Here is a 26,643-nt window from a genome sequence, read left to right on the forward strand (position 1 = left end):
TGGCCTTCAAAAATATGTCTTAAAACAGGAGTTCAAGTAAAATGCAAATTTCAACAAAAATACTTACCCCCACTGATCATAGCTGTTAATATCCCAAATTGTACCTTGGACAAAAATCTTGTGTTCATACATAGCTGAAAGAAACAAAATTTTCAGATGAAAACTAGAGAAAAATGATACATTATTGAATTAAACCAATTTCAAGCTAGCAGCAATTTGCTTAAAAACAAGCAATTGCAATTTTGACACTTTTACTATTCTATTTAACCATATTTTGCATTCATTTTACCAAAACCAGATTAAAGTAAATTGTATGAATCAGCAAGAAAACTACTTGTGTTATAAGGAGTGAGTACTCACACAAAGTTTGTCAACATCCATAAGTCAAATTGAAGCAACTTCCAAATATTCAGCAAAATATGTAACAACCCTGAGCATAATTATATATTATCTTATCTAAATACTATACATTGTCTGCCGATGATAGTGTAGGCAGATCCCCGCCTCCGCCCCACCTCTATGATAGTCGATCCGGATACATAATGCCCTTCCCCGATCAGAGGATAAGCGGAAGCATACCCTCCTGATACTGTATGCATACATATTTCCCAATTATACTGTATGCATACATATTTAAAAATTATACTGTATGCAAACATATTTCACAATGATACTGTATGCATAGATATTTCACAATGATATTGTATACACAGATATTTCATAATGATACTGTATGCATGGATATTACAAGATTATACTGTATGCATAGATATTTCACAATGATACTGTATGCATAGATATTTCACAATGATACTGAAAGCATAGATATTTCAAAATGATACCGAATGCATTGATATTTCACAATGATACCGCATGCTTAGATATTTCACAATGATAATGTATGCATAGATGTTTCACAATGATAATGTATGCATAGATGTTTCACAATGATAATGTATGCACAGATGTTCCACAATGATAATGTATGCATAGATGTTTCAAAATCATAATGCATACATAGATATTTCCTAATGATAATGTAGTCATGGATGTTTCACAAAAATAATGTATACAGAAATATTTCACAACGATATTGTATACACAGATATTTCACAACGATATTGTATACACAGATATTTCACAACGATATTGTATACACAGATATTTCACAATGATACTGTATACACAGATATTTCACAACGATACTGTATACACAGATATTTCACAACGATATTGTATACACAGATATTTCACAACGATATTGTATACACAGATATTTCACAATGATATTGTATACATTAAAATTTCCCAATGATATTGTATGCATAGATATTGCACAATGATACTATATTATTAGATATTCCCCAATGATACTGCATACATAGATATTTCACAATGATACTGTATACACAGATATTTCACAATTATACCGTATACATAGACACTTCACAATGATACCGTATACATAGACATTAAACAATGACACCGTAAACATAGACACTTCACAATGACACCGTATACATAGACACTTCACAATGACACCGTATACATAGACACTTCACAATGACACCGTATACATAGACACTTCACAATGACACCGTATACATAGACACTTCACAATGACACCGTATACATAGACACTTCACAATGACACCGTATACATAGACACTTCACAATGACACCGTATACATAGACACTTCACAATGACACCGTATACATAGACACTTCACAATGACACCGTATACATAGACACTTCACAATGACACCGTATACATAGACACTTCACAATGACACCGTATACATAGACACTTCACAATGATACCGTATACATAGACACTTCACAATGATACCGTATACATAGACATTTCACAATGATACCGTATACATAGACATTTCACAATGATACCGTATACATAGACATTTCACAATGATACCGTATGCATAGACATTTCACAATGATACCGTATGCATAGACATTTCACAATGATACCGTATGCATAGACATTTCACAATGATACCGTATGCATAGACATTTCACAATGATACCGTATGCATAGACATTTCACAATGATACTGTATGCATAGATATTTCACAATGATACTGCATGCACAGGTATTTTGCAATATCACCGTATGCATAGATATATAACAATGATACTGTACGCAGAGATATATCACAATGATACTGTACGCAGAGATATATCACAATGATACTGTACGCAGAGATATATCACAATGATACTGTACGCAGAGATATATCACAATGATACTGTACGCAGAGATATATCACCATGATACTGTATGCAGAGATATATCACCATGATACTGTATGCAGAGGTATATCACAATGATACTGTACGCAGAGGTATATCACAATGATACTGTACGCAGAGGTATATCACAATGATACTGTACGCAGAGGTATATCACAATGATACTGTACGCAGAGGTATATCACAATGATACTGTACGCAGAGGTATATCACAATGATACTGTACGCATAGATATATCACAATGATACTGTACGCAAAGATATATCACAATGATACTGTACGCATAGATATATCACAATGATACTGTACGCATAGATATATCACAATGATACTGTACGCATAGATATATCACAATGATACTGCACGCATAGATATATCACAATGATATCGTATACATTGACATTTAACAATGATACCGTATACATAGACATTTAACAATGATACCGTATACATAGACATTTAACAATGATACCGTATACATAGACATTTAACAATGATACCGTATACATAGACATTTAACAATGATACCGTATACATAGACATTTAACAATGATACCGTATACATAGACATTTAACAATGATACCGTATACATAGACATTTAACAATGATACCGTATACATAGACATTTAACAATGATACCGTATACATAGACATTTAACAATGATACCGTATACATAGACATTTAACAATGATACCGTATACATAGACATTTAACAATGATACCGTATACATAGACAATTAACAATGATACCGTATACATAGACATTTAACAATGATACCGTATACATAGACATTTAACAATGATACCGTATACATAGACATTTAACAATGATACCGTATACATAGACATTTAACAATGATACCGTATACATAGACATTTAACAATGATACCGTATACATAGACATTTAACAATGATACCGTATACATAGACATTTAACAATGATACCGTATACATAGACATTTAACAATGATACCGTATACATAGACATTTAACAATGATACCGTATACATAGACATTTAACAATGATACCGTATACATAGACATTTAACAATGATACCGTATACATAGACATTTAACAATGATACCGTACACATAGACATTTAACAATGATACCGTATACATAGACATTTAACAATGATACCGTACACATAGACATTTAACAATGATACTGTATACAGACATTTCAAAAAGATACTGTATGCATAGATATTTCACAATGATACTATATGCATAGATATTTCACAATGATACTGTATGCATAGATATTTTACAATGATACTGGATGCATAGATATTTCACAACGATACTGGATGCATAGATATTTCCTGGGGAAACTATATGCGTACATACACGATTATACTGTATGGATAAATATTTCACAATGATATTGTATGCATAGATATTTCACAATGATACTGTATGCATAGATATTTCACAATGATACTGTATGCATAGATATTTCACAATGATACTGTATGCATAGATATTTCACAATGATACTGTATGCATAGATATTTCCCAATGATACTGTATGCATAGATATTTCACAATGATACTGTATGCATAGATATTTCACAATGATACTGTATGCATAGATATTTCACAATGATACTGTATGCATAGATATTTCACAATGATACTGTATGCATAGATATTTCACAATGATACTGTATGCATAGATATTTCACAACGATACTGGATGCATAGATATTTCCTGGGGAAACTATATGCATACATATTACACGATTATACTGTATGCATAGATATTTCACCATGATACTGTATGCATACATATTTCACAATGATATTGTTTGCATTGATATTTCCCAATGATACTGTACGCGTAGATGTTTTCCAATGTTACTCTATACATAGATATTTCCTGAGTATACTATGTGCATAGATATTTCCAGATTATACTCTATGCAAAGATATTTCACAATTATACATTATGCATAGATATTTCCCAATGATACTTTATGCATAGATATTTCAAAATGATTCTTTATGCATAGATATTTCAAAATGATTCTTTATGCATAGATATTTCAAAATGATTCTTTATGCATAGATATTTCAAAATGATTCTTTATGCATAGATATTTCATAATGATACTGTATGCATAGATATATCACAACGATATGTATGCTGGATAAATCACAATGATACGGTATGCATAGATATTTCACAATGCTACTCTATGCATAGATATTTTCCTATGTTACTGTTTACATAGATATTTCCTGAGTATACTATACGCATAGTTATTTCCAGATTATACTGTATGCAAAGATATTTCACAATGATACTGTATGAACAGATATTTAACAATGATATGTATGCACAGATATTTAACAATGATATGTATGCATAAATATTTAACAATGATAACTCTATGCCTAGATAGTTCACAATGTTTATATATACATAGATATTTCCCAATGATAGTGTATACATAGATATTTGACAATTATACTGTATACAGAGATATTTCACAATTATACTGTATACAGAGATATTTCACAATTATACTGTATACAGAGATATTTCACAATTATACTGTATACAGAGATATTTCACAATTATACTGTATACAGAGATATTTCACAATTATACTGTATACAGAGATATTTCACAATTATACTGTATACAAAGATATTTCACAATTATACTGTATACAGTGATATTTCACAATTATACTGTATGCATAGATATTTCACAATTATACTGTATGCATAGATATTTCACAATTATACTGTATGCATAGATATTTCACAATTATAGTGTATGCATATATTACATGATAAGGGCTGTCTCCTTTTCATGTAAGTATAAAAATAGAGAGATTTAGTTAAAATGAAAATGAAATAGAATAGACGAAATTTGAACCTCGTAAATTAGGTTTAGAAATAGATTACGCGACAGAATTAGAAAATGGAATGTAAAACAAACCATTGTTTAGCTTAGAGATAAAATAGTTTCAAGAAAAGAATGTGCGTTGTTAATTCTGTTATGGAAAATTCAATTGAGGAATGCAACTATAGAATAATTTAATGAACATGTTTTTAACATATTGGAAATATAGGTTACTGGGAATATAGGTTAAAATTCCTTTTGTAAACAAAGGAAAAAGTTTTGGACACGCATGTCCAGAACACGTGAAAGAAGACACATGTTTTAACATGCGTATGACATCATGGAAAATGGGAAGTTCTAGATATAGGTAGAAACTTGAGAGAACTGAGAGAAACTGGGGAGAGTCAGAGAGAATCTGAGGACGACAGATGACAGTCCAGACATGGACATTCGAACGTCTAGAAGCGAGACGGTCACTTTTGAAACTTAGAATTTGAAGCTTTGAATTCTTGACTCAGAAAACCACGGCCGGTCGTGAGAAGAAATAAACCCATCATGTGTTTTTATAAACGTCGACTTTGTGTTGTAATTCTACCAAAAGGTAAAGTAAAAATTGTTATTATATGTCTATATATCTGTGTTATAAAATGTCTTGACATACACATCTTACATACACAATATGAACACTAAGACTGTCTCCTCACTCAAAGAGCTTCCTTCTTCAACACATCTAAGTATGAACATTTAATATATATGAATTACATCATAACACAAACAATCTCTCTCACAACATCCCACTTAATAAAACTCTCTCTAAGACTCTCTTTTAATAAGACTTAACAACGAACAATGATAATAACAAACAACAATAATAATAATGAACTATATAACACATAGATATTGCACAATTATAGTGTATGCATAGATATTGCACAATTATAGTGTATGCATAGACATTGCACAATTATAGTGTATGCATAGACATTGCACAATTATAGTGTATGCATAGACATTGCACAATTATAGTGTATGCATAGACATTGCACAATTATAGTGTATGCATAGACATTGCACAATGATACTGTATGCATAGACATTGCACAATGATACTGTATGCATAGACATTGCACAATGATACTGTATGCATAGACATTGCACAATGATACTGTATGCATAGACATTGCACAATGATACTGTATGCATAGACATTGCACAATGATACTGTATGCATAGACATTGCACAATGATACTGTATGCATAGACATTGCACAATGATACTGTATGCATAGATATTGCACAATGATACTGTATGCATAGATATTGCACAATGATACTGTATGCATAGATATTGCACAATGATACTGTATGCATAGATATTGCACAATGATACTGTATGCATAGACATTGCACAATGATACTGTATGCATAGATATTGCACAATGATACTGTATGCATAGATATTGCACAATGATACTGTATGCATAGATATTGCACAATGATACTGTATGCATAGATATTTCACAATGATACTGTATGCATAGATATTGCACAATGATACTGTATGCATAGATATTGCACAATGATACTGTATGCATAGATATTGCACAATGATACATTATGCATATGAAAAACAATGTAATAGGCAAAACAAGCAAAAACAAATACAACTAAAAACAGACGGAACAAAAATTCGCTTCTCGAAGACACGTGGGTCGTAACAAGCACAATCTACTCGCCAGAATCACCTACCCACAATCTGCAGAACGCTCCCCCTCCTTTCCAGTGTCCTGCCTTTATAGCGGACGGGAACGACATATTTGCATAAATGCGTGAGAGCAGACGTGATTCAACGATAATTACATTGGGTAAAAGCTAATAAAAGCCCATGGACGCCATCTTGGAACTCTCTCTTTTGCTCAGCCCAAAACAGACGTATCCGAGGTAAACTCTCTATTTCTCATTTTGGCTACTGCTAATTTGCTTCAGCATAGATATTGCACAATGATACTTTATGCATGGATATTGCACAATGATACTGTATGCATAGATATTCCCTAATCATACTGTATGCATAGATATATCACAATGATACGGTATGCATATATATTTCTTGATTATACAGTATGCATTTATTTTTCACGATGATACTGTGTGCATAGATATTGCACTATAATACGTTATGCATAGATATTTCACAATGCTACTGTATGCATAGACATTTCACAATGCTACTGTATGCATAGATATTTTCCAATGTTACTCTATACATAGATATTTCCAGAGTATACTATATGCATAGATATTTCCAGATTATACTGTATGCAAAGATATTTCACAATGATAATGTATGTATAGATATGTCACAATGATACTGTAGGCATAGATATTTCACAATGATACTTTATGCATAGATATTTCATAATGATACTTTATGCATAGATATTTCATAATGATACTTTATGCATAGATATTTCATAATGATACTTTATGCATAGATATTTCATAATGATACTTTATGCATAGATATTTCATAATGATACTTTATGCATAGATATTTCATAATGATACTTTATGCATAGATATTTCATAATGATACTTTATGCATAGATATTTCATAATGATACTTTATGCATAGATATTTCATAATGATACTTTATGCATAGATATTTCATAATGATACTTTATGCATAGATATTTCATAATGATACTTTATGCATAGATATTTCATAATGATACTTTATGCATAGATATTTCATAATGATACTTTATGCATAGATATTTCATAATGATACTTTATGCATAGATATTTCATAATGATACTGTATTCCCAATATATTTCCCAATGATATGGTATGCATAGATATATCACAACGATATGTATGCTGGATATATCACAATAATACAGTAGTATGCCGAATATTTCACAGTGATACGGTATGCAAAGATATTTCCTGATTATACAGTCTGCATTTATTTTTCACAATGATACTTTATGCATAGATATTTCACAATGATACGGTATGCATAGATATTTCACAATTTTACTGTATGCATAGATATTTTCCAATGTTACTGTATACATAGATATTTCCTGAGTATATTATATGCTTAGTTATTTCCAGATTATACTGTATGCAAAGATATTTCACAATGATACGGAATGCACTATGTTTAGTTGTTGCTTAAATCCCCACTTTTCGTTGCATGTGTTACAGTATGCATAGATACTTCACAATGATATCTATTGTGACGTAATCCATGACTTGAATTACATAATTAATTAAAAATTGAAATATTTAATTTTGGGCCAACGAAAAATGTATCCTTTTTTTTGTTACCGAGGCAAATGAACATAGTTTCAAGAGAGAAAGAAAAAGAGAGTATAGGAAAAAAAGAGGGAGAGGCTTAACCTAAAGAGAGAGAGAGAGAGAGACAGTGAGTATAGGAAAGAAGGAGAGAGAGGTGAGAAAAGCCTTTTAATACGCAAGCTAGCGAGATAACCGGGTCATTTGACCAGAAACCCATCAACCCGTGCGGATTGCTAGGCAACAAAAAATGAAGGAAAGAAAGGGGATGAGAAAGATACTGAGAAGAGGGAGAAAGAGAGAAAAGGAAAAAAAAGAGAAAAGGCCTTTTTGGCAAAAACAGTCTCCGCTGGCCATGTTGCCAGACAGATGTGCAGCAGTCCCACCCCAGCGACACAGGCAGCTTTTTGTTTTGATATATTCCTCGTTGGCATTTTCGAATAGTAGATGAAATACCCCTCCCCGTCTTTATAATTTGTTTTTTTTTTTTGTTTTCACTTCATTACATCATTCCTCCCCTACCATAGTTAGTTCATTGTTGTATAATAAAATTTAAATTAAAAAATATCACTACTGGTGTTGTTGCTTCATTCCTTCTCGTGTGTTGTCGTCTTCGGTTCCCGTGTCTCATGCCTTTATTTTGTCTGTGTCACATGTGCGATAAAATACTGGGAGCTTGCTTTCCCGAAAATCTTATCATACCCCTATGTTTAGTTGTTGCTTAAATCCCCACCTTTTGTCGCATGTGTTACAGTATGCATAGATATTTCACAATGATACTTTATGCATAGATGCTGTGTTACGTTGTGCTGGAACCCAGGTTGGGAACGGTCGTAGTTAGTAGGTTTGTAACAAAAACGTAGTAGCCGTCAATTTCCTTGATCGTCCGCTAGTGTAACTTGTTTACGATCTGAACTTGCACATAACGATCAGGCGTAACTCAGAACATAAAGGAAAGATGTAAGTCACGATTGCTTTTCGTATAAAAATGTATTTTTAACTAAAGCCTTACATGCATTTTATCAAATAGTTAATTTCTGCGGCTTGGCTTTCCTTTCATTGAGCGATCGGAGCGGGGAGAACGTGATTTCACTTCGACAATCGCACGTCCTTCGGCGATCCTCAGACCTACTTCTGCTCTCTGACTCCAAAAATCACATCGTTATATTCACAGGATTTTTTTGTTCCCGTATTTTTCCACTATTACGGTCTCCGTTGGCTTGCATTTGATTGGTTAATTCATTTATTGTCGTTAAGTGATTCTTCAATTCCCAGGCAAGTTTTAGCTTTGTTTACAAATGCATTGCTTGCATTTGACCACAATCTCCAGTAACCCATTTTTTCTTAGTCGGGCGACTATTGTTTTTATTTATTGCATGTGTCTTTACAACATGTTCCAGCCTTGACCATAATTGTTTTTTTCCAGGACATTCCAATCTTTCTTTGTTCTTGCAAAGGAATGTCCCATTCCAGAAAAATATGCGATCTCCCCCACAATCATTTTACTTTGTAAACAAAAAATCGTCGTCCGATTTTTCTGTTTACGCCGTAATTACTTTTGTCACTTTGTCTGGTGGACAATCGATATTCGATGCCCTCCTTTCGAGTTTCTTAAAAAGGTTTATTTTAACCGTTATGTATCGGATGGTCCCAGACATCCGTTACATAACATTCCTCCCTTATTATCATTTATTTATTTTTTTTTTTTTAAATTTTTTTTTTTCACAATACAACATTCTTTTACAAATGTCACAAATTTTTCCGATGGATTCCATACGGGAAAAAAAAAAAAAAAATAATAATAAAACAGCAATACAAGAAAGCATAAGGTCTTTCTTCGGTATAAATGCATCGGCCGCACTTAACAGCGAAATATACGCTGCAAATTTATGAATTTTATCGAAGTGGTCGATTTGTCCAATATTCTTCACTACCTCGGCCCTTTAATTAATAATGACTACTTAATTAAATATGAGTCTAACATTTTAATTACCTTTTTAAAATGTGGGCAGCATATAGTACAAAATTTCGACCAGAACGCCAGGATCCTAAATGTTGGTAGCAACTTCAAACACCCTAATATTGGAAGCCACACCAACCACCCTATAATTTTTCCCATTTTCCTGCAACGAGAACCCCCCCTCCCCCTGTTAGTAGGTTAATAATAAGGATTTAGCCTGAAGTCCACAGAGTAACTTCCTTACCCAGTCTAAACATCCTGTTTTGTGCTCCCGACCCGCAGCCTGATTATAATCTGAGTTCCCAACCCCCGTGCTAGCCCTAGCTACGGTTGGCTGGTCCCTATTATCATAATCAACACCGCACGACCTGGGCACCAAGTTTAATATATCATCCTTAGATATTTCGTTAACTTCCTTAGCCCTTTCAGCCGTCATGGTGCGTGTTATTATTTTCCGTTCCATCAACGGGACCCTGTTTTCCTGACTTGGGGATTTCCGTTGATGGCGACAGCTCTGTTGGCGATAATTTTCTTCCTTCCCACTAGAGGATTCAGTATCAGAACTACTTTCCTCTACCGGTGCTGACAGGGTAGTTTTTCTACAGCCCTCTTGCTCGTTGGGGATATTCCATTCCTCCAGTTCTGCTTTTTGAAGGTGCTCCCCATGGGCTTTTGTTACTGCCCCTGTTAGTTGACTTCTAATCCTATACGAGACTGGCCCCGTCTTCTCTATTACTACATAATATGGAGACCATCTTACGTCTAGCTTTCCCTTTTTCCTATGATTTCTACAATAAACTAAATCGCCAACTTGAAAATCAACTGCTTTTGTTTTCTCGTTGGCCCTATCTACTATTTTCTTCCTAGCTCTCTTTACATTGTTTCTGACTAATGTAAAGGTCCGATGCATATCCTGCAGAGCGATCTCGTGATCCTCTTCCCCGTAGTAAATTCTACGAGGCCTCAGTATGTTGTCTAACGGCAAGACAACGTCTCTATTATAAAGCAAGTAATAGGGGGAGTACTTCGTTGTTTCGTTGACATGAAACCTTACAGAAGCCAGCATCTGGTTCAAGTACATGTCCCACAAACGGTCATTGTCCCCTATTTTCTTTGCTAGTACGTCATGCATCGTTCTATGGAATCTTTCTATTTTCCCGTTACTTTGCGGGTGGTAAAATGAGGTGGTCACGTGATCGACATTAAGCTCTTCTAAAGCCCTTTTCATGATTCCATTAACATTCTCCGGTCCGTTATCCGTAAGTAACTGCAATGGTGCACCAAATCTGGGAAATATCTCCTCAATTAAGAGATGCACCACTGTCTCTGCTTTTTTATTAGGCACAGCAAAAGCCTCAGGCCAACCACTATACATGTCGATGAACGTGACTATGTATTGACTGCCTGACAAAGTCCTCGGATAGGGTCCGGAAATATCCAATGTAATCTTAGCAAAAGGAAAAGAAGGCATGTTGGTCTCCTGCATTTGAGGTTGTTGCCTTCTCAAATTTCTGGTCTGGCATGGGACGCATTTCCCTATGTGTTCATTCACCTTCTTGAACAAACCAGGCCAGAAATACTTCTGTTTAATGGCGTGGAACGTTTTCTCCACGACCATATGACCATTCTCATCATGGTATTGATTCAGTACCTTCATCCTCAAATGTGACAGGATATATAATCTAACTACTGGATTGTCGTCGGGTTGCAATAAATAATATACGATATCGTCCATTATGATGTACTTTTTTTTTTTCCATCTTGGACGTTTTACCGCTCCTCATCCGTTTCTTTAATTCAATGATCTGACTATCGGCGTTTTGTTCTTTACACATATCCAAACCTGATAGTGTAGGACGCTCGCTTTCTACTGGTGAGTCTTCGTCATCCCTATGTGATACAAACTCTCTTGGTTCAAAACGATTCGAGTTTATCGCACTCACTGTATAATTCCTATCGTCTATCTCTACTGGAGGATCGTCTTCATCCTGACTCGCATTTACCGCACGAGATAAGAGATCCGCACAGACGTTATCCTTTCCTTTCAGGTACTGTATGGTGCAATCGTAGCCAGCCATACTCACCTGTATTTTTCTATTGTGTATCGGAGATTTCAGCAAGTACTCCAATGGTCTGTGATTCATGTAGATGGTGAACGTAGCACTGTGCAAGTAGTGATTCAACTTGTTTAAGGCATAGTGAATCGCATATGCTTCCTTCTCTATCGTTGACCATCTAGTCTGGGTATCTGACAACTTATGAGATAGAAAATAAATGGGTTTCTCTATCTCCCGACCCTCCTCTGGGTCGTAGACCATTTGAGACAAGGATGCTCCGATCGCATAATCTGAGGCATCTGTGTATAATCTGTATCCTTTGCTAGTGTCCGGGTATGCCAGCGTCACCATCTCTGCAAGCTTCGATTTCAATCGATTAAAAGCAGACTGACATGCATCGTCCCAACAGAAACGTGCATGCTTCCTAGTTAACCGAATTAACGGTTCGGCGATTACGGAAAAATTCTTGATAAACCGCCTGTAATAGGATGTCATGCCTATAAAGGATCGAACCTGCTTCACAGTGGTTGGGGTCGAAATTACCTGAATCGCTTTAACTTTGTCCCCATCCGGCTGGATTCCTTTCTCACCTACTCGGAATCCCAGATATTGCACTTCCTTGCTGAAAAACTCACACTTCGCTGCCTTTAACCTTAAGTTATGCTTACGTAAGCTACCTAGCACCTTTTCTATATGCCTAACATGTTCCTCCTTTGTTTTGGAGAATATTAAAATATCATCCAAATAAGGCATGGCGAATTCTTCCTGTCCCTGTAATACTACGGACATTAGCTCCTGGAACACTCCTGGAGCGTTAGCAAGTCCGAATGGCATTACATTAAATTGGAACAGTCCTCTATGACAGGTGAATGCAGTTTTCTCTTTATCCTTTTCATTCAACTTTACCTGCCAATACCCTGATTTCAAGTCCAACTTTGAGAAGTATTTTGCTGACCCAAGCGAGGCTAGTATATCATCAATTACTGGTAGCGCTCGGGCATACTTCTTTGTTATCTTGTTCAGGGCCCTAAAATCTACGCAGAACCTCTTCGTTCTGTCCTTCTTTTTTACTAATACTATCGGGAAACTCCACGGACTGTTTGACCTCTCTATAACCCCTGACTGTAGCATTTCCTCTAGTGCTACATTAACTTCTTCCCGCTGCTTGAGAGGTGTTCTGTAAGGGTTTTTCTCTATGGGATCGTTTTTTCCTGTATCGATCCTCATCTCTACTGTGTCAGTCCGGCCTAAGTATTTATCCTCTGTGACGAATAAATCCGTATTTCGTCGCAGGACTTTATCTAAATCTTTCCTCAATTCCTCTGGCACCTTTATGCCGTTGAGGTTACTCTTGTTTTCCGACTTCCTTTGTTTATTTGGCTTTGATATCGCCATTACTACCTCGGTTCTTCTACATCTACCTATCTTGTAACCTTTCCTTAATTTCACTGTCTGGTTTGTGCTATTCATGATTAGCAAGGGAAAGCTTTTCCTACCTTTTATTTTAACTACTGTGTTCGCTACTGATACACCACTTAAATCACTTAGGAAGCCCTTATCTATCTGTACTACTTTGTAGTCTAAACCCTGACCGTTTCTCATTCCGGCACGAGCTGTGCACACATGTAAATGCTGCGGTTTTAGGGTGACATCGTGTCTTAATCTAACTATACTAGAAATATGAGCCTCTTCTTGCAGTGCTATATACTCGCCGCCTAATCGAATTGCTCCTAAATCAAAGTACATTCTAACACCATTTTGCTTGAGCAAGTCTTGGCCCAATATGACGTTCCTATTAAGGTTTTCCGTCACTACAAAATCATGTCGAATGTACTGGCTTCCTACTATAATCCGCAAACACGCCACTCCTTGCACTAAGAGAGGTGACCCGTTTGCAGTCCTTAAACTAATCTCTATTTTCTTTATCTCAGGCTTCTTTTTATTACCGAAATTTCTGCGCCAGTATCTACTAATGCTCTAAACTTGTTTTTCTCTATTTTAATAGGGATGCAATTAGCGGCGCCCATATGTCCTATTATCTTCGACTGTTCACCCCTCTCCCTCTCGCTGGGCGTCTTGCGAGTGGGGTCGGCTCATTTCCCGACTTAGGGAAGGTGCAGTTCCTGGCTATATGGCCTTTTCTGCCGCAATTGAAACACTTAATCCCCGGCCAAGGGCCCTCTGTTTCTCTTGTCTTGAAGTCGGGTCCCCTATTAAATCCTCTATAATTCCCATGCCCCCTATCTGGCTCTGGGAATCTCTTTTTCCTTATTGCTTCTATGTTTCTCTGGCGCCTACTATAATTAATCTCCGTAGGTTCTTCTTCTTGATCATTGACTCTTATACGGGTTTGCCACCGTTCCTCGATTAGGGTCCGATGGTTCCTCCCTTATGACAGTGATTTTGACTTCTCTGTCATATAGCCCTTCGATGAAGAAACCTATCACTTGGCTTTTTATTACTACATTGTTCGTATCTAAGCTACCATACGCATCTTCAACCAAGCACACTAACCTCTGCATGTAGTCCTGCAGAGTTTCGCTCCTACCCTAACAAACTTGGTAGGATCTGCCTGGACTCCAAAATAACTAAAGCTCGTTTCAAGTCTACCCATGGCAAACTCGCATTGTTGGCTAGTAGTCTTGAAACAAACTGTGCTATTGGGCCAGCCGTCGTTATTAATGCTATTTGGCATTTTTCCTCATCTGTTTGTCTAACTATTTTCGTATATTTATCTAAATCGCTAAGCCATCTTCTATATTCGTGCACTTGTCGAGAGTCTAATGTTCTTATCTTTGCTAATAACGCCTCCCCCCTCAGAGAGTTCAAAATGGCCTTACCTACGTTGTGTAGTTCAGCCCCTAGGATCTGAGCAAAATTTGTGAAGAACTGCTGTTCCATCTTCTAAAATTATATTTACTCGTTACCCCCAGAAAATGTTTTTTTTTTTTTTTTTTTTCAACACAACTTTTTAGAGCCGAGGTTTAGAAAAATATTGGAAAATCAACTGACTTTGCCTTTTCTTCAGGTCCCGTGTCCTTCCTTCCTTTCTGCCTGCGTGCGCGTTTCCTCTTCGTCGAATAGTTCACGTTGTTTTTGTTTGTGTGGTACCCAAGTTCTTTTGTGTTAGAGTTCTTTTTGTTGTTTTTAAAAACAAAAAAAAAAGTTCTTACTTATCACTCTTGAGGAGTGAACTGGTCATACGGCGCCAATTAGCTTTTATTACGTTGCGCAGGACACCAGGTTGGGAACGGTCGTAGTTAGTAGGTTTGTAACAAAAACGTAGTAGCCATCAATTTCCTTGATCGTCCGCTAGTGTAACTTGTTTACGATCCGAGCTAAACGGTTGTCATGGCAACTGCTAAGACAGCATGGTTATTTCCCCCTTGACCGGGCATTTTTCATTCGAGCTGACTTATCAATTGTCCAGCTTTGTCATAACAATGACGGTATCTGAAACAAAGTTTTGACATGCACATAACGATCAGGCGTAACTCAGAACATAAAGGAAAGATGTAAGTCACGATTGCTTTTCGTATAAAAATGTATTTTTAACTAAAGCCTTACATGCATTTTATCAAATAGTTAATTTCTGCGGCTTAGCTTTCCTTTCATTGAGCAATCGGAGGGGGGAGAACGCGATTTCACTTCGACAATCGCACGTCCTTCGGCGGTCCTCAGACCTACTTCTGCTCTCTGACTCCAAAAATCACATCATTATATTCACAGGATTTTTTTGTTCCCGTATTTTTTCACTATTACCGTCTCCGCTGGCTTGCATTTGATTTGTTAATTCATTTATTGTCGTTAATTGATTCTTCAATTCCCAGGCAAGTTTTAGCTTTGTTTACAAATGCATTGCTTGCATTTGACCACAATCTCCAGTAACCCATTTTTTCTTAGTCGGGCGACTATTGTTTTTATTTATTGCACGTGTCTTTACAACACGTTCCAGCCTTGACCATAATTGTTTTTTCCAGGACATTCCAATCTTTCTTTGTTCTTGCAAAGGAATGTCCCATTCCAGAAAAATATGCGATCTCCCCCACAATCACTTTACTTTGTAAACAAAAAATCGTCGTCCGATTTTTCTGTTTACGCCGTAATTACTTTTGTCACTTTGTCTGGTGGACAATCAATATTCGATGCCCTCCTTTCGAGTTTCTTAAAAAGTTTTTTTTTAAGCGTTATGTATCGGATGGTCCCAGACATCCGTTACATAACAGTTGCACAATGATACTGTATGAATAGATATTGCACAATGATACTGTCTGCATAGATATTGCACAATGATACTATATGCATAGATATTGCACAATGATAATACATGCGTAGACATTTCCCGAGGATAGTGTATGCATAGATGTTTCACAATGATACTGTATGCATAGGTATTTCACAATCATACAGTATGCATAGATATCCCAATTATACTGTATGTATAGATATCCCAATTATACAGTATGCATAGATATCCCAATTATACTGTATGCATACATATTTCCTGATGATACTGAATGCATAGATATTTCACAATGATACTGTATGCATAGATATTTCCTGAGGATACTATATGCATATATATGATCAGATTATCCTGTATACATAGGTATTTCACAATGATAGTGTATGCAAAGAGATTTAACAATGATACTGCATGCATAGATATTTCACAATGATACTGAATGCATAGATATTTCACAATCATACTGAATGCATAGATATTTCACAATCATACTGAATGCATAGATATTTCACAATCATACTGAATGCATAGATATTTCACAATCATACTGAATGCATAGATATTTCACAATCATACTGAATGCATAGATATTTCACAATCATACTGAATGCATAGATATTTCACAATCATACTGAATGCATAGATATTTCACAATCATACTGAATGCATAGATATTTCACAATCATACTGAATGCATAGATATTTCACAATCATACTGTACGCATAGATATATCACAATGATACTGTACGCATAGATATATCACAATGATACTGTACGCGTAGACATATCACAATGATACTGTACGCATAGATATTTCACAATGATACTGTATGCATAGATATATCACTATGATACTGTACGCATAGAAATATCACAATGATAGTGTATGCATGGATATTTCACAATGATACTGTATACATAGATATTTCACAATTATACTGTACGCATAGATATATCACTGTGATAACTGTACGCATAGAAATTTCACAATGATACTGTATACATAGATATTTCACAATGATACTGTATACATAGATATTTCACAATGACACTGTATGCATAGATATTTCATAATGATACTGTATGCATAGATATTTCATAATGATACTGTATGCATAGATATTTCATAATGATACTGTATGCATAGATATTTCATAATGATACTGTATGCATAGATATTTCATAATGATACTGTATGCATAGATATTTCATAATGATACTGTATGCATAGATATTTCATAATGATACTTTATGCATAGATATTTCATAATGATACTTTATGCATAGATATTTCATAATGATACTGTATGCATAGATATTTCATAATGATACTTTATGCATAGATATTTCATAATGATACTTTATGCATAGATATTTCATAATATTGTACGCACAGATATTTCACAATGATACAGTATGCATAGATATATCACAACGATATATATGCCGAATATTTCACAATGATACGGTATGCATAGATATTTCCTAATAATACTGTATGCATAGATATTTCATAATAATACTGTATGCATAGATATTTCATAATAATACTGTATGCTTAGATATTTCCCAATGATTCTGTATGCATAGATATATCACAACAATATGTATGCTGGATATATCACAATGATACTGTATGCCGAATATTTCACAATGATATGGTATGCAAAGATATTTCCTGATTATACAGTATGCATTTATTTTACAATGATACTGTATGCATAGATATTTCACAATGATACGGTATGCATAGATATTTCACAATGATACAGTATGCATAGATATTTCACAATGCTACTGTATGCATAGATATTTTCCAATGTTACTGTATACATAGATATTTCCTGAGTATATTATATGCATAGTTATTTCCAGATTATACTATATGCAAAGATATTTCACAATGATACGGAATGCACTATGTTTAGTTGTTGCTTAAATCCCCACCTTTTGTCGCATGTGTTACAGTATGCATAGATACTTCACAATGATATCTATTGTGACGTAATCCATGACTTGAATTACGTAATTAATTAAAAATCGAAATATTTAATTTCGGGCCAACGAGAAATGTATCGTTTTTTGTTATTTTATTTATCTTATTACCGAGGCAAATGAACATAGTTTCAAGAGAGAGAGAGAGAGAGAGAGAGAGAGAGAGAGAGTGAATATAGGAAAGAAGGAGAGAGAGGTGAGAAAAGCCTTTTAATACACAAGCTAGCGAGATAACCGGGTCATTTGACCAGAAACCCATCGACCCGTGCGGATTGCAAGGCAACAAAAAATGAAGGAAAGAAAGGAGATGAGAAAGATACTGAGAAGAGGCAGAGAGAGAGAGAGAAAAGGAAAAAAAAAGAGAAAAGGCCTTTTTGGCAAAAACAGTCTCCGCTGCCAGACAAATGTGCGGAAGTCCCACCCCAGCGACAGAGGCAGCGATGCCGTTGAGATAGAAGGTATCGACCCCCCCCCCCTCCCCGTCAACAGCAAAAGGAGAAACTCCACCAATGGCAAAAGAAATGAAGTAATACCTGAGAGAAACTCCATACCAGCAGCGAGAGGATGCGATAAATAAATGGCGAACTTTACACAAGTGCGTTTTAATCTGGAGGGACGGATATTAAAGACATTTTGACCAACCGCTTGGAATGAAAAGAAAGAAAATATAAAAAAAAAAGGGAATAAACTCAGTAAGTCATCTCCGTGAATATTTCCCTCTCTCGTGTATTAAGACATTGAATTAATTTTGTCATCATTTGTTTGCACTAAGGATACACTTTTTGTTTTGATATATTCCTCGTTGGCATTTTCGAATAGTAGATGAAATACCCCTCCCCGTGTTTATAATTTGTTTTTTTTTTCTTTTCATTTCATTACATTATTCCTCCCCTACCATAGTTAGTTCATTGTTGTATAATAAAATTTAAATTAAAAAATATCACTACTGGCGTTGTTGCTTCATTCCTTCTCGTGTGTTGTCGTCTTCGGTTCAAGTGTCTCATGCCTTTATTTTGTCTGTGTCACATGTGCGATAAGATACTGGGAGCTTGCTTTCCCGAAAATCTTATCATACCCCTATGCTTAGTTGTTGCTTAAATCCCCACCTTTTGTCGCATGTGTTACAGTATGCATAGATATTGCACAATGATACTGTATGCATAGATATTTCCCAATGATACTGTATGCATAGATATTTCCCAATGATACTGTATGCATAGATATTTCCCAATGATACTGTATGCATAGATATTTCCCAATGATACTGTATGCACAAACATGTGCCAGCGATGTTCTATGGTTGAGATCTATTTGGTTGTATAATTATTTTAGTTGCTCAGTGCATTTCAGAAGTTTTATTACTACATAAGGAAGATGGTCAGACATAGAATCAACAATATGTTCTTTGATATGACAGGCCAGCATTTGAAATGGATGTTTCTGGTTAGAGCATAGTTGAACCATGATACTTGACTTTTGCATTTTAAACTTGAATTCAATCTGTCATATTTTAAAATTGTTTTATAATATCAACAGTAGATTCTCTACAGTGTAATACAGATTGGAATGTATTGTGAACTAAGTCATTGCAGCAAGACATGTGAAGCTTACTCCTGGTACACCATGATGGGCCCCCAATAAGAGCATATAATTAATTTAATTGAAAAAATGGGTGGTTTCACCGATTTTTATGATAATAAAAATATGTTTGTAACATTCCTTGATCATTGTTGAGTCTCTCTGCTAATATATAATATATATAAGACCATGAAAGGAGTAGAAGATAAAGAAATAATTGTGTGATAAATTAGATCCACTTAAATTTACACTATTTTTGTAGAGTGGAAGATGGTGGAGGCTATTGATAAAAAGACTTAAGTGGGGAATTTTGATAGATTTTTGACCACTTTGAAATGCTATAGAAGTCTATTTTTAGTAGTCAAACCAGAGATTCTGATGCCAACAGAAAAGTTATCTGAAGAATTAACATTCTTTGTAAGATGGTGTAAGATTACATGCAAAAATTAATTCTATTTCTAAGCTTACATGAAAAACTTCCCTCCTTGGTAAAAAAATCAACAGCTGCAGTCTCAAGGCTTGGAGAGATAATCCTTTCATATATTTAACTATTATAAATGCTCTTCAAAAGCTTTTTCTCCAACTTTCTTGATCATTTATCATCAGTTTAATTGAATTCAAAATTAATCACATTTAAGGTTTTAAAATGATACAAAGAACATGTCTTACCTATTAAAACTCCCAGCATAAATGGATTTAGTTGAGTAAATAAAAAGGAGTTGGTTGGTTTGTTGCCTTCAAATACCTGAAAAATTAATCAAACTGACAGTCAGGTAAGTGGGAAAAAATATCAATCAAGAATGTCAGAAACTGAATCATTGCTGATTGTAAAGATTTCTAGAAAACATCAAGAATTCCCTAACCTTATGAGGTGAAATCTGATTCATCTTCTCTTCAGATGTTCCACTTTTTTTCAATTCTTCCAAAACTTCAGCTTGGGTTTTTCCTTTCATCAGAGCCTTTGTTTGAGCCAAGAAGTTTGCTTGAAGAATCTTCAAATACAAAAAAAAAAAAAAAATGATCATACGAAAATACTTTTTACTTTTATAAACATGTATATATATATATATATATATACACACACTGTCTCATTATTATGAGTATATATTTTATGTAGCAACATGTGTAGGCAATTATATGATAGCATTGTTTGGAATAAGATGAAATTAAATTTTTTTTACCTCATGATGTAAACCATTTTGAATTGGATTGTGAGTCTTTACTGGCATTAAAAAGTCACAAGGAATCAAACGGGTTCCTGTTAAAATAAAAATATGCTTTCAAAATTTGTTTTCAAAAAACGACATTATCATACCAAGCATTAATAAAAAATATTTGTATAATAAAATTATAGAGTAAACTAGTGTTGGGATTATTAATGAGAATTGTGAATCAGAACTTTTTAGAAAATTCTTAAAATTGGTGCCAAATTTCAGATTTAAGAATAAATTCTTTTAATTTTTTTAAAAACATTTTTTATTGCTGATACTAATGAGGAAATAATATTTATTGATTTAAAACTATCAGTGAAACTAAAATAACAAATTTAAGTAAAAATAGCACAAGAAAATTGTAAACACATAAATGAAAATTTTACAATGAAAGGTTTTGGATAAATGGGAAAACATTGATAAGTTTATCAAATTAGAAAGAAAATTATATCTTCATCAAAAAGTAGATAAGGGAAATAAATATTGTAATTTTTATTTTGTGGGGGTTAAAAAAAATCTCGCTTAACCCTAAATCCCGGTGGCAACACCTCCCTTCTCCCTACCACTAACTTTATATCAAAGTGTTAACAGAATCCAATTCTTTAGTAAAAACAATAAAAGACATGATCACATCTAATATTGAAAACAACAACAAAAAAGTAACTTTAATGTTTTTGGTTCATTATTTGGTATGGGTGAGGTTTATCCCACATTTAGAACTAATCCAGCCATAGACAGAGAGGGGAACAAATGAAATGTGTCATTCCCTTTAGGAACAGCTGACCAGAGATGGAGTGGGGATGGATTCTTACTGCCAACATTGTGAGGGTAATAAGGAGAAATAGCTAAGCATGTCTTTTGCAAATTTCGGCAACTTTAGGAGTATGTTAGTAAGGTAATATCTTGCATCGATGCCAAGCACCTGATGGTCCTAAATGAACATTGGTCATCCACAACATAGCCCTGCTGTAGCCTAAGGAGAAAAGAATGTTTTGTTTTCTAGTCATTGTGAGAATGATGACATAGATTTCATGCTTTGAAATAACCACTTCCAATTGGAATCCAGTTATCTACATTAAACACCAACTTAAAATGAAGATCAGATTGGAGGAAATTACATTGCATAGAATTTGGTAAGAAGGTATTTGCGTGACACTAATTTGAAGTTTGCATCCATTGAGTTCAGAGAATTTTTAGTACAAAAAATACATAAAATAAACCCAATTACTCTATTGAGGGATGAGGTCTGTAGAACCCAGGATCATGTGTGCTATATCTATATGTCTATGCAGCAAACATGCTTGGATGTTAGGTACAGATCTGTTTAAAGACATGCAGTTTTCCTCTATTCCAAAACACCAAGAAAAGCAAGTGTGAGAAAATCAAATGGCAGTTCGCAGACAAGGTTAGTACAATCAGTCGAGAAAGGATGAAAAAGGCATAAGTGACATGCCTCAAGTCTACACTTAAAGGAAAGTTTTCTTCAAATTCAAATTGTGACCGACGACTACAGTAATGTTGTCAAGATCAGATAATTCCAAATTCATAATTATTGAATTTGGAATTATCTGATCTTTGCAACATTACTGATTTTTATGGACACTACAAATGTTAATTTTATAAAAATAAATTGAAAAAATTTACCTGCTTAAAATTTATTTTATTGTATATCAAACATCAATGGGTTTTAATAATATATATATATATATATATATATATATATATATATATATATATATATATGGATAACTGAAGCAGTTAAGATCCATGATCCATTAGTCAAATCAAATTAACAGCTAATATCGTATAGGGGAAAGAATTATTTTTAATTATATATTCTTTCAAGATTGTGTAAGTTACATTTTATTGAAGAGTCATATCTTTGAAGTTTTGCCAGTGTTATTGATGCTTTTAATAACCAGTTTATCAAACTAGAGTTATTAAATGCCAAATTCAATCAGCTTAATTCTTTTTTCCAAATATATATTCATGGAGTTCAATTTTATTATATATTTAGGATATTATATTGCTGATCACAATTTCACATCATTCTCTGAGCAGATACTAGTTATAGTTAATCCATAGATGGGACCCTGGGCTAGAACAGACCTAGGAACAGTGATAACTAAGTGACAATTTCACACTCTCCAAATAGGATGCAATTTTATGTCATCCACAGGACAAAATTTTTTTTATTTGCAACTTATAATTCTGATAGTTCTCAAGAATGATAAAATTTTCTCCATATTGACTAAAAGTTCAAATATATCTTTCATGCTATCAGCATAAAAAAAAATAGTTGCCTAGTCAGATTGAAATCAGCACATTTCATTCTATCATTAAGCGCTTAATGGTTTATAGTACTTGACATGACACTCTATATGTTCCTTTTATTTTAGGCTAAATGAATGTGTTTATTGTGTGTGGTGTATATGTAAAATATTACTTTTTAAGCATTGTTTCTATTATCCTCAGTTGAACTTAATAGAGAATAACTTGTTGCTTATGTTGTGACTCCAAAATTCTTGCCATCTTTGTGGGTTAAATTATTGATCTTTATCTTTAGATCTGCGTATATATTTAAAAATAATCCTAGGTCACAAAGCATAGTTGTCAGCTCAATCATTACTTCTTATTCTCATATAACAATGTGTCCAACACTTTTAGATGTTTGTAAGAAGGTAATTTTATTTAATAACTTAAGTATCAGAAAACGTTCAAGTTTCTTACTTTTTAAAAATAATAAGATGAGAGGAAGTCGCAGAGTATAATGAATTTTATTTTAATTTTGGCTCTTCAAGATTATGTTAAGTGCCATATCAATAACACAAACCTCAGCACTAAGCATCTCCTGTTTATGTAGAACTGTGAATGCAGCCTTCATAAATCTTGAGCCATTTATGAAGACGCTGAAGCAGTTAAGATCCATGATGTTCTGAAGTTTGTCTTGGTATGTGAAAGAGTAAATTTCTTCATGGAATTCAAGTACAGAATGATGTCAAGTTGTTGGATAATCCAAGATGTTACAGATAAGACAGTTAATTTAGTGCTATATCAAAACATTCTAGAAGATTCCTCCGATATAAGTTTTGATTAATTTTTCTTCTTTTCCAAGTGGCATTTTGTTTTTATTGTTTTATTTAATCCAAACAAGCTACGTGACCAATTGTTTCTCTTTTCAAGATGAATTCTGTCGCTATATGTTAGAAACAACATGCAATCAGTTATTGTTTCATCCATACCATTGATGTGAGCCTGCACTGATTGGTAAGTTTGACTTCTAATATTTGACATGTGTGAATATTTTAATCGATTGTTAAAACATAATAGGATTTATTAATACTAGGTAGGATTCTAGTTCTTTTTTTTATCTATCTCTTGGGAAAAGTATTGTTTAGATTAAAAATTGCACCTATGTATCATCGATAAAATAGTTAAGTAATAAGTACCCTGATGGATGAGTTGATAAAAAGCATGTTGTCCATTTGTGCCAGGTTCTCCCCACACAATCGGTCCAGTTGAATACTGCACACGTTCACCACTGCGAGTAACATATTTTCCATTGCTCTCCATATCGCCTTGTTGAAAGTAGGCAGCAAATCGATGCATGTACTGAAAAATTCGGTATTTAAGATTAAAAGCTTAGAATATGTAAAAAAAAAAAACACAAAAAACAAAGCTTAGAAATGGGTATTAATGAGATAAAGAAAAACAAAAAACAAAAGACCTACACTGTTGGAGATGAAACATTTATATATAAAATTATTTAAATCATTCTCAAATAATGTTCTAAATATGCACAAAATTATTATAAGGGGCGTGCAATAAGTTGTTCCAGTTGTCTGATCTAGCTGAAATTTTGCATGTGCAATGATTTATATCTGTATGGGTTATGTGGCAAATTACAGCTCTGAACTAATTGTGGTTTCTGTATTACAGGTCCTTGAACTAAGTCAGGTGTGAAATGGAGCCTGTTGAATGTCGAGCAGTGATCCAGTTTTTGTATTTGAAAGGACGCACACCACAGGAGACTTTTGATGAAATGAAAGAAACTTATAGTGATAATGCCCCATCATATGACCTTGTAAAACGCTGGCATCATGAATTCAAACATGGCCGGAAGTCTGTGGAAACAGCTCCCAGACCTGGTCCCACCCCCCTTCTGCCATCCGTCAATTGAGACTGCCACTTTGGAAGATTGGCGCATTACTATTCGCCAAATAGCCCAAGATGTCAAGATTAGTACAGAGGCTGTGGAAACTATCATTCATGACCATTTGTATATGCATAACGTGTCTGCCAGATGGATTCCCAGATTGCTCACCCCATTCACAAAGTGAGAACGAGTCGAGTGCTCGAGGATGAATTTCGAGATGTGCCAAGAAGTGAGTCAAAGTTTTTCAAAAGACTGATTACACAGGATGACACGTGGGTCAATCATTATGATCCAGAGACCAAAGCCCAGTCAATGCAGTGCAATCACTTTGACTAACCACCTCCAAAGGCAAGGGTGCAGCCTTCTGCTGGCAAGGTCATGCTCACAGTCTCCTGGGACAAGGACGGAGTAGTGACGACAGCAAAGGGTACCACAATTACAGGAGCCTATTATGCTTCACTTTTGAGCAAATTACAGGAATCAAACAAAATCAAGAGGCGGGGAAAGATCAGCAAAGGTACCCTCCTTCTGCGGGACAACACTCCTGTCCACAACTAGCATGTCGTCAGATCAGAAGCACGGGTGTGTGGTTATGAAATCCTTCCCAATCTTCCCTACTCTCCTGACATGAACCCTCTGACCTTCACCTCTTGCTAGCAATGAAGTTGTTTTTAAAAGAAAAGCATCTCCCAGATGATGCAGCCTTGATTTCTGCAGTTACGTCGTCGTTGGAGGAGCAACATGGGGTGTTCTACAAATATATATATATTAGGCACTGCCAAAAATGGCCGCAAAATCAAGTTGTTGTTTTTTAAAACGAAATTACATTTATTAAAATCCATTATTTCTGAGTAACTTTTTTTTTCCAGAAAAATAAAACCCTGAATTTTATCATAAAGAAAACAGAATAATGTAAAACTTTTTCTACTATTTTTAATTAAATTTTAAATGTTAAATTTTCCCAAAAAGTTAATTGACATTTTTTGTCTTGCACAAAAAA

At 34.5% G+C, this 26,643-nt stretch overlaps 1 protein-coding gene across 1 annotated transcript in view; it reads right to left on the reverse strand.

Moving 5' to 3' along the window:
• Positions 1-25,128, reverse strand: part of LOC145273799 (glucose-6-phosphate isomerase-like) — a 57,309-nt gene extending 32,181 nt beyond the window's left edge. The window contains exons 1-5 of the mRNA XM_080127133.1: positions 24,937-25,128; positions 21,458-21,534; positions 21,140-21,268; positions 20,946-21,021; positions 68-134 (exon numbers count right to left, since the gene is read on the reverse strand). Of these exons, the coding sequence (XP_079983259.1) occupies positions 68-134; positions 20,946-21,021; positions 21,140-21,268; positions 21,458-21,534; positions 24,937-25,096 (509 nt within the window). The 5' untranslated portion in view covers positions 25,097-25,128. The remainder of the gene's footprint in view (positions 1-67; positions 135-20,945; positions 21,022-21,139; positions 21,269-21,457; positions 21,535-24,936) is intronic.
• Between the last annotated feature and the right edge of the window lie 1,515 nt (positions 25,129-26,643).

The sequence above is a fragment of the Euprymna scolopes genome, unplaced genomic scaffold (assembly GCF_053919585.1).
Source record: "Euprymna scolopes isolate OS-2025 unplaced genomic scaffold, ASM5391958v1 sca18, whole genome shotgun sequence".
Taxonomy (NCBI): domain Eukaryota; kingdom Metazoa; phylum Mollusca; class Cephalopoda; order Sepiida; family Sepiolidae; genus Euprymna; species Euprymna scolopes.